This window comes from Salvelinus namaycush, chromosome 8 (assembly GCF_016432855.1).
Source record: "Salvelinus namaycush isolate Seneca chromosome 8, SaNama_1.0, whole genome shotgun sequence".
NCBI lineage: Eukaryota > Metazoa > Chordata > Actinopteri > Salmoniformes > Salmonidae > Salvelinus > Salvelinus namaycush.
In genome coordinates, this window is record NC_052314.1 from 56,399,805 (window position 1) to 56,410,749 (window position 10,945).

General features: G+C 48.1%; 1 protein-coding gene across 1 annotated transcript; it reads right to left on the bottom strand.

The window, feature by feature from the left end:
- Positions 1–5,617: 5,617 nt before the first annotated feature.
- Positions 5,618–6,718, bottom strand: LOC120051974 (neuropeptide Y receptor type 2-like). The gene has a single exon (XM_038998850.1). The coding sequence runs from the start codon at positions 6,716–6,718 to the stop codon at positions 5,618–5,620; it is 1,101 nt and encodes a 366-aa protein (XP_038854778.1).
- Positions 6,719–10,945: the final 4,227 nt, after the last annotated feature.

Below are 10,945 nucleotides of genomic sequence, written 5' to 3' on the forward strand. Positions count from 1 at the left end.
AGCTCTCGTGACAAACTATAAATCTGAGATGATAGTCGATTTGGAGAATACGGTGGACAGACTGAAAAACGCTCTGGTGTCACTGGAGGAGGACAACCTGAGCCTCAACAAGAAGATAAGAGAAAACAAGGCGGAAGACCGCCCATCTTTGGCCAATCACAATGTCTTAAGCTCAACAAGTGGCAACAATTCACAGGAATGCCCATCTTTGACCAATCACAATGTCTTAAGCTCAACAAGTGGCAACAATTCACAGGAAATGGCTGGTGATCCCAGTCCCATCTCCAAACTCAATACCCACCTTGTCACGTTCAACATTGCCAAAACATACCCAGAAAGTCAGAGGCAAGATACACCATCCAAGATAGAGGAGACTAGGATGAGAGAGTTGCTCAAAATGGAGAGCCTATCCTTGGAGGACAGGTGCGTTTACTTGGAGAAGGAGAAACAGGACTTGCGGAGGAAGCTGCGGAAGACTGAGGACTACTGCAAGGAGTGTGTCTGCGAGCTCAAGAGGATCCTTCCAAAGTATGAGGACCTCAAAGCCTTGCATAAAGCCCTGGATAAGTGCAACAAGCAGCAGGCCGCAGAGAACCGCAGACTCGTCAACGCTCTTGAGGCCGAGAGCCAGGCAGGGGAGAGATCCAGGGATCCCAGCTTGGCTCGGGAGCCCAAAGAAGGGGATGGTGACAACCGGGTGTGGGTTCAACTGGAGAGGGCCAATGATTGCTGCACCCAGCTAACCCAGGAGAAGGGGCAACTGGAGGACCGAATGGCCTCGCTGGCAAGGGAGGTCAGCCGCCTCACGAACGAGCTGGATATGAGCTGGGCCGAACTCCATCGGCTGGGGGCCAGGAGGAGAAGCTCCCTTGAGGGGAGCACGACTAGGGATGGCAGCCCTCTGGCCTCGTCGGGCAACAAACACCCAGCCGAACGCATCCTGGACAGCGTGGGGAAAGAGCGCAAGGCCATGTCGGGCTCCGTGGCCCATCTCAAAGAGGAGAACAAGACACTACGAGAGAACCTCAAGCAGAGTGTCAAGAGGGGTGAGGAGGCAGAGGGCGGAGCCAAGCAGCTGAGGGAATTGCAGGCCATATTGGAAAGCTGCCTGCTCACGGTGCAGCAGGAGAAAGACCTGCTAACGCTGGAGGTGAGGCAGCTCCACCAGGAGTACATTGATCTCAGCAGTAGCATCTCGCTGCAGCTGAGAGAGAGGAGCCCCATCACCACTACCGGGATATTAGCAGGGTCACATGAGGTGATTGATGGTGGAGCCAGGCAGCAAGAGAGTCCAAGGCAGCCTCTGAACAGCAGCCCTATTACCAGAGAAATGCTGGATGGCCCTGTAGGTAAGGTTAAAAGCTAACAGAAGATGAACATTTTAAAAGTAGAGACATCACCACTACTCGTCCTGGAGCTCATAATTTGAATGACTTTCTTTTTCTTTGGACTGTGTAGGCGGAGAGGCAATTGACCATATAAGGAAGCGTTTCGAGGAGGAGCAGAGAGCCCAGAGGTACAAAAACATCATCAATCAGAATGAATGAGGCTGTAGCTGGATCAGTGGGCCAGGCAGACTGGATGTTGACCTCTACCTCCCGTACCACGTCCTGTGTGACAGAGGAGTCAGCAGGGGTCAAGCTTACCGTAGAGCTCTCTGCACCACTTCACCAACAATATGCCCGTCACAAAATCATGTACCATATGCACTGTATAGATTTGATTTCCCTGATTTTTATATTATGCTTTTCAAAATATTTTGTCAGTGTTATCATTTCTGATGTTTTTTACTTGAGAATTCGAGCTACTGTAGATAAATGGCATATCAAGGCTATTTGTGGCTAGGGTCGGGACAATGCCAGTATTACCATACTCGTTAGTAATGTGGCAAGGAAACAAAACATGAAGCGGATTTCACTTCTTTAGGAAAACAGCCCTGATGTTGGAAACAAACATCATTATGTTGTCATCCAGAGTCACATGTATTTATTTTCCAAGCTATAGCACATAAAATGTTATATCTAACAGGTTTTTAAAGGACCAAAGAGTTTGGTCTGCTTCATGTTTTCATTTCTGTCATGGGGAAAAAATATTGTGATAGCGGTCTAAGGCACTGCATCTCAGTGCAAGAGGCACTGGTTCGAATCCAGGCTGAATCACATTCGGCCGTGATTGGGAGTCCCGTAGGGCGGTGCACAATTGGCCCAGCGTCGTCTGAGTTTGGCCGGGGTAGGCCGTCATTGTAAATAAGAATTTGTTGTTAACTGACTTGCCGAGTTAAATAAAAACAATTTAAAAAATATATCATCCCGGCCCTATTTGTTGCTGTTGTGCAGCACATGCCCCATGTAGTTTCATTTGGAGAAGGTCAGGATATTTTTGGACAGTAGGGGGAGCTGTTGTATCATTCATGAGCCACCTCTCTATTAGACCTCAACAGCCAAAAGGGGTCATCACAGTTTATGTTGGTAGTATGTAGTCTGCTGTATGCATCATTCATACTAACATGTCTAATAAACATGCACTGGGCATTACAATCCAGTTGGTGAAGTTTTATATTTGATTCCCTTGTTTATAGGCAGGCCTAGTATTATAGTGTTTGCTATTTTGCACCCAAAGACCCAATAAGTCAGATGGAAACCCACCATTTGAGTTAACACTTTATTTGGATAGTCTGTAGAGCATCTACAGATGGACTATCAGTAACATTTCAACTAACAATTTACTAACCCTAACCGTAACAGTATAGCATAACGATCTGCAGAGATTCTACAGATGGACTATCTGCACTATTCTAATAAGGTGTGACTCCTTATGGTTACACAGATGGCAGATGAGCACATTGGGATTCTGTATACCCCGCTAGCCATGCCATGCTAATCATTGGATGGCTTTTGTGGGACTATACGACTCATGACTCACATCTCAGCGTCTCTTGAGGCTTTCATTCTTGTCCGCTACCCATCTGTCTGGCAGAAAGAGTTGTGTTGCATTGTTGTCATCAGGCCACTTATGCTTAGCTACTCTTGCCAACTTTAGTCTATTTAGTCATTTCCAGGAAGTAAGAACCCCATTCTTTGACAGAATCAGTACATATTTATTTTTCTCCACCCGAAAACATGTTTTACTTCCTGACTTGTCCGATACCCATTTGTCTGGCAGAAAGACCGATGTATTGCGTTGTCATCAGGCCACTTATCCTGAGCAACTTTAGTCCATTGAGTAATTTCACAAAGTAAGAACTCCATCGTTTGACAGAATCAATACTTTTTTTTGTTTTGTTATGTGTCCCGGGAAACATATTTTTCATCTCATGACATTCATTCTCTCACTGATACCTCACTGATGTAACTGCTGCAGTCATTTCATGCTACAGTCAGCATGTGAGTCAATGAATAATTCTTTAATGTATATCTGTCGTAAGAAAATATTATATGGGCATTTGATATCGATTCTGTTTCACAAATGTATAACTCCCATTCTGTCAATGGATTCATAGACTTTGACTTCAAAATGTTAGATGGATGGAAAGCCAAGCGGTAAGTGATCAACTTCACTGCTTGCATCCTAATGTAATTCCGTAGTGAACACAGACAGTATCAAAGGGGAAATGACATACGTCTTAAACCCCATTGCTCATGTTCTTCAGACTTGATTTAGAACGGGGGCAGCTCCCCCCCCGGGCTCCGCTCTCTGTAAGCCGCAGGTCAATAGCTTTCGACAGCCTGATAAACCATTATTGGCTTACGTGCTGAATGGCCCATGAATGAGTTACTAAAAACAGAGGCATTGAACCGATCCCCGCCACACAACCGCGGTGATGGACTAAGAAACAGGAAGAAAGGACAGCCTCTTAAATGATCCAGAAATATAGTGAGGACATGAGACTGTTTCCTGCAACCGAAGGCGAGGGAGGGGTTCCGGATCTGTCCTGGACTGTCTAATAATATAGCGTGCATATATATGTGCCAGAGTTGCAATATACACTGACTGTACAAAACATCAGGAACATCCTAATATTGCGTTGCACCCCCTTTTGCCCTCAGAACAGTCTCAATTTGTCGGGGCATGGACTGTCGAAAGCATTCCACAGGGATGCTGGCCCATGTTGACTCCAATGCTTCCTACAGTTGTGTCAAGTTGGCTGGATGTCCTTTGGGTGGTGGACCATTCTTGATACATACGGGAAACTGTTGAGTTTGAAAAACCCAGCAGCGTTGCAGTTCTTGACACTCTCAAACCGGTGTTCCTGGCACCTACGACCATACCTTGTTCAAAGGCACTTAAATGTTTTGTCTTGCCCATTCACACTCTGAATGGCACACACACACAATCCATGTCTCAAGGCTTAAAAATCCTTGTTTAACCTGTCTCTTCCCCTTCATCCACACTGATTTGAAGTGGATTTAACAAGTGACATCAATGAGGGATCATACTGTAGCTTTCACCTGGATTCACCTGGTCAGTCTGTTATGGAAAGAGCAGGTGTTCCTAAAGTTTTGTACACTGTGTACATAACATGCTCTACAGTAGCCATAGCTCTAGTTAGGACCATCCATCTATCCAAAATCCACCATGTATGGAAAATTGTCAGACTCTAGCCACCCTAGTCATAGACTGTTCTCTCTGATACCGCGCGGCAAGCGGTACTGGAGCGCCGAGTCTAGGTCCAAAAGGCTCTTTAACAGCTTCTACCCCCAAGCAATAAGACTGCTGAACAATTAATTAAATGGCCACCGGACTATTTACTTTGACCACCCTTTTGTTTTTACACTGCTGCTACTTGCTGTTTATTATGTATGCATAGTCACTTTACCCCAACCTACATGTACAAACTACCTCAACTAACCTGTACCCCCGCACATTGACTCGGTACTGGTACCCCCGGTATACAGCCTCGTTATTGTTATGTTTTATTATTTTGTGTTAGTTTTAGTTTATTTAGTAAATATTTTCTAACTCTATTTCTAGAACTGCATTGTTGGTTAAGGCCTTGTAAGTAAGCATTTCACAGTAAGGTCTACACCTGTTGTATTCGGCACATGTGACAAATACGATGTGATTTGATTTGAATTTGGAAATGTCAGCACTGACACACAGCTTGATTAAATGAGTCAGTTTCTATCATTACACGCTGAATTTGCAACTATTAGGTGTCAATAAATTACAACCTGCGTTCTGAACTAATGTGTTGTTTTCCACCTCTGCTTTTAATTAAAGCACATCTATCAAAACAAGGCCTCAGAATCCATTTCAAAAGAAAAAGTATGATCTATGGTAGCATTTACTATGGTAGCATTCACAAAGGCAATGTCAACATATTTCGTCCCACGATCAACATTTAAATATCAACATTTGCATGTGGCCAAAGTAGTCCAGTTGTAAGAAGCAGCAAGTTTTAAACAGCAGTTTCATAAGCTCTTGATTATCAATGGCACAATTCAGCAATGCATTTGGCACTTGCATGAAATCATTTACACATTTTGAACACACTTGGTTCTTCACTGAACCTTTTGACTATAAACTAATGTGAAAAAGCAGAATGTTTTACCCATAATTCACCCTTACAGTAGGTTGCACAGAACAGCAATTTCACATTTCAGTTGATATTATGAATTCAGACTTTAGTCGCTTGGAAATCTGTATCGCTCATGTCCTTTTCCCTCAGTGTCTTTCTGCTCATGATGCTCCTCGACCCAGAATTGACAGGTTGGCTGCACTTACACACGGACAGAAACGCAGTCCGGTAGTTGTTGTTCATCCACCCGTAGAGGATGGGGTTGACAAAGGTCGAGCACATGGCCACGATGTGGAACATGGTGAAAAGCAGCTTGAAGTCTTTCATGTCCAAGACACTGTTGTCAATGTCAATGGCCAGCTGGAAGGCGTGGAGAGGCAACCAACTCACTGCAAACACCACCACCACGATCACCAGCATCTTAGTGGTCTTCCTCTTGCGCTGGTTGCGGTTGTTCCTCCCTGCCGGACTCACGTGGTTCTTCAGCTTACTCCAGATGCGGATGTAGGCGAAGGAGTTGATGGCCAGCGGCAGGCAGTACTGGAGCAGGAGCATGGAGATACTATAGATGGTCCCGTCCATGCCGCTCCCTGGCCACTTTTCCGTGCAAACCTGAATGGACTGCTCAGGCGAAAGGTCAAACGTCCCGTACTCCCGGAAGATGGCGAGCGGGCTGGCCAGGACCGCGCTTATGGCCCACGTCATGACGATGACGGCGGCACACATTTCCTTGGACATCTTGGTCTCCAGGTGGTAGACGATGCTCCGGTGGCGGTCCAGGGCGATGATGTTGAGCGTGATGGTGGAAACGTGCACGGACATGCCTTGGGAGAAGGGCAGTATGAAGCACAACGCCTGGCCAAACCTCCACTCTCCATGGAGAGTATTGATCAAAGTAAAGGGCAGACATAGAGTATTCACCAGCAGATCCGCCACAGCCAGGTTCACGATGAAAAAATTGGTGACGGTGTGCAGAGTTTTGAACTTGTACACCACGTATATCACCAGGGAGTTTCCGATGACTCCGAACAGGATGATGGTGCTGTAAGCCAGGATGAGGATCACTTGCACTCCCACCAGCTTGGTGCTGTCCTCCAGGTCTGGAAAGATGTTGTAGCAGTTTGAGAATTCACCAGCAAGTCTAGAAGAATTCGCACAGTCCTCCATTGGAGTTATGTTTACTTGACTTGCATTATCCATTGGTATCGTTCCCCTCCGGGCCTCACAAATTCTGCAATAAGAGGAGGGAGATCATTTTGACAGAGGACATACACTTGTTTACATCTATGAACATAGTCTTGGGTTACAAAACATTTTTAAAGCTCCTTGCCTTTCTCATATTTTAGACTGCAGAGAATGATGTAATTGTTGGGAGGTTTAAAGACCATTGTATAAGCTGCTAGCATCAAGTGTGAGGCATACCTGTGACATATACACTACCGTTCAAAAGTTTGGGGTCACATAGTGTCACGATCGTTGTAATGATGAGACCAAGGCACAGCGTGCATAGAGTTCCACATCATTTTAATAAAGAGAAACTCACTTAAACAAAAAACAACAAAAGCACAAACGAAACGTGAAGCTACTGATGTGCAAAAAGGCAACTATACGTGACAGAAGATCCCACCAACAAAGGACCAAGCGGCGTGCCCAGGAAGAAGAAGTATCCTGGACTTGGGAAGAAATCCTGGATGGAGCAGGACCCTGGACAAGGGCTGGGGAGTATCGCCGTCCGAAGGAGGAAATAGAGGCAGCGAAAGAGGAACGGCGACGATATGAGGGGACACGGCTAGCACGGAAACCCGAGAGGCAGCTCCAAATAATTTTTTGGGGGGGCACACGGGGAGATTGGAGGAGGTAGGGTTTAGACCTGAGCCAACTCCCCGTGCTTACTGTGGGGAGCGTGTGACTGGTCAGGCACCGTGTTATGCAGTGATGCGCACGGTGTCTCCAGTGCGCATTCATAGCCCGGTGCGCTCTATTCCAGCTCCCTGCATTTTCCGCGCTAGTATGGGCATCCAGCCAGGACGGGTTGTGCCGGCTCAGCGCTCCTGGTCTCCAGTACACCTCTTCGGACCAGGATATCCTGCGCCGGCTCTACGTACTGTATCGCCAGTACGCCTTCACAGCCCAGTGCGTCCTGTGCCAGCGCCCCGAACTTATCGAGCTAAAGTGAGCATCCAGCCAGGACGCATTGTGCCAGCTCTACACTCCAGATCTCCAGTGCGCATCCACAGTCCAGTATGTCTTGTGCCTCTTCCCCGCACTCGCCCTGAGGTGCGTGTCATCAGCCCGGTGCCACCTGTACCGGTCCCACGCATCAGGCCTCCAGTGTGCATCCACAGTCCAGTACGTCCTGTGCCTCTTCCCCGCACTCGCCCTGAGGTGCGTGTCATCAGCCCGGTGCCACCGGTACCGGTCCCACGCATCAAGCCTCCAGTGTGCCTCCACAGTCCAGAGCTTCCGGCGACAGTTCCCAGTCCAGAGCTTCCGGCGACAGTTCCCAGTCCAGAGCTTCCGGCGACAGTTCCCAGTCCAGAGCTTCCGGCGACAGTTCCCAGTCCAGAGCTTCCGGCGACAGTTCCCAGTCCAGAGCTTCCGGCGACAGTTCCCAGTCCGGAGCTTCCGGCGACGTTTCACAGTCCGGAACCTCCTGAGACGGTCCACGGTCCGGAGCCTCCAGCGACGGTCCCCGGTCCGGAGCCTTCTATGTTGACCTGATATGGTTCCCAATCAGAGACAGCTGTTTATCGTTGTCTCTGATTGGGGATCATATTTAGTTTGTTTTGTTAGGTGAGTTTCAGTTTATTAAAATTATGTGGAACTCTACTCACGCTGCGCCTTGGTCTCATCATTACAACGATCGTGACAGATAGAAATGTCCTTGTTTTTGAAAGAAAGGCAAAAAAAATGTCCACTAAATGGCCTCTGTACACCTACGTAGATATTCCATAAGAAATCTGCCGTTTCCAGCTACAATAGTAATTTACAACATTAACAATGTCTACACTGTATTTCTGATCAATTTGATGTTATTTTAATGGACAGAAAATGTGCTTTTCTTTCAAAAACAAGGACATTTCTAAGTGACCCCAAACTTTTGAACGGGGGTGTGCATACAAAATCTCCTGCAACATCGAGGGTAGGGCAGAAACATGAGGTCGCCCTATCACAGTGACTCATTGAACTCCGGAGACTAGTTGAATTTCGCAGCCGGAGACTAGTTGAATTTTGCAGCATAGAAATAAATATCATGCCAACAACCTTTTTCTAGTTTTCCTCTCACCCCCAAGCCACTGAATAAAATATGACTTGTGTTCTCTTTCAGTTGTTTCACAGCACATTGTATTAAGGATCACCTGACAAAACTTGTTAGTCTCAATACTGTATTCATTTATAGATTTTATATTTTACCTTTATTTTACCAGGTAAGATTAAATATCTATTCTACAAGAGACAGCTGGATGAAATAGCAGTAAATGTCAGATACATTTACAACAAAACACAAAGGACTGCATTTAAAAAATGAATTTACACATTGAGCATGCAAGATGCTTTGGGGAGGTGTGGTGCATTTAGGGGTGAAAACATTGATAGCCCCCCAACTTCACTGTCCACCTGTCACACCCTGGCCTTAGTTATCTTTGTTTTCATTTATTATTTTAGTTAGGTCAGGGTGTGACATGGTGAAGTATGTGTTTTTTGTATTGTCTAGGGTGTTGTTTGGTTTAGGGGGTTTAGTAGAATAGATGGTTTAATGTTCAGTGTAGGTGTCTAGGAAAGTCTATGGTTGCCTGAATTGGGTCTCAATTAGAGACAGCTGGTTATTGTTGTCTCTGATTGGGAGCCATATTTAAGGCAGCCATAGGCTTTAGCTGTTTGTGGGTCATTGTATATGTCTAGTCTATGTCGAACGTAAGTAGTTTGTGTGTGCACTTGCGTTTGTAGTTTCACGGTCGTTTGTTGTTTTGTTAGTTTGAATAAGTGTTTCGTGTTCCGTCTTCGTATAAATAAAAAGAAGATGTATTCATATCATGCTGCGCCTTGGTCCTCTCTATCTTGTCAAGACGATCGTGACAGAATCACCCACCAAACCCGGATCAAGCAGCATGACAAGCGGCAACAGGATCAAGGCATCAAGGATTCATGGACATGGGAGGAGATATTAGATGGAAAGGGACCTTGGGCACAACCGGGAGAATATCGCCTCCCTCGTGAAGAGCTGGAGGCAGCGAAAGCCGAGAGGAGGCGATATGAGGAGGCAGCACGGAGGCAAGGCTGGAAGCCCGCGAGTACTACCCAAAAATTTCTTGGGGGGGGGGCTAAGAGGTAGTGGGCCGAGGGCAGGTAGGAGACCTGCGCCCACTTCCCAGGCTAACCGTGGAGAGCGGGAGTACGGGCGGACACCGTGTTACGCAATAGAGCGCACGGTGTCTCCTGTACGTGTTCATAGCCCGGTGCGGGTTATTCCACCTCCCCGCACTGGTAGGGCTAGATTGGGCATTGAGCCAGGTGCCATGGTGCCGGCTCAACGCGTCTGGTCTCCAGTGCGTCTCCTCGGGCCGGCATACATGGCACCAGCCTTACGCATGGTGTCCCCGGTTCGCCTACATAGCCCGGTGCGGGTTATTCCACCTCCCCGCACTGGTCGGGCGACGGGGAGCATTCAACCAGGTAAGGTTGGGCAGGCTCGGTGTTCAAGGGAACCAGTACGCCTGCACGGTCCGGTATTTCCGGCGCCACCTCCCCGCCCCAGTCCAGTTCCACCAGTGCCTACACCACGCACCAGGCTTCCAGTGTGTCTCCAGAGCCCTGTTCCTCCTCCACGCACTCGTCCTATGGTGCGTGTCTCCAGCCCGGTACCACCAATTCCGGCACCACGCACCAAGCCTCCTGTGCGTCTCCAGAGTCCTGTGCATCCTGTTGCTGCTCCCCGCATTAGCCCTGAGATGCGTGTTCCCAGCCCGGTACCACCAGTTCCGGCACCATGCACTAGGCCTAATGTGCGTCCCCAGGGTCCAGTATGCCCTGTTCCTTCTCCCCGCACTAGCCTGAAGGTGCGTGTCCTTAGCCCGGTGCCTCCAGTTCCGGCACCACGCACCAGGCCTACAGTGCGCCTATTCCGGCCAGAGCCATCCGTCTGCCCAGTGCCATCTGAGCCATCCGTCTGCCCAGTGCCATCTGAGCCATCCGTCTCCCCAGCGCCATCTGAGCCATCCGTCTCCCCAGCGCCATCTGAGCCATCCGTCTCCCCAGCGCCATCTGAGCCATCCGTCTGCCCAGTGCCGTCTGAGCCATCCGTCTGTCCCGAGCCATTAGAGCCGCCCGTCTGTCCCGAGCCGTCAGAGCCGTTAGTCAGTCAGGAGCCGCTAGAGCCATTCGTCAGTCAGGATCTGCCAGAGCCGCCAACCAGACAGGATCTGCCAG

What these genes read in the sequence shown, in the direction of transcription:
- LOC120051974 (XM_038998850.1), bottom strand. Translation starts at nt 6,718, where the DNA reads ATGGATAATGCAAGTCAAGTAAACATAACTCCAATGGAGGACTGTGCG.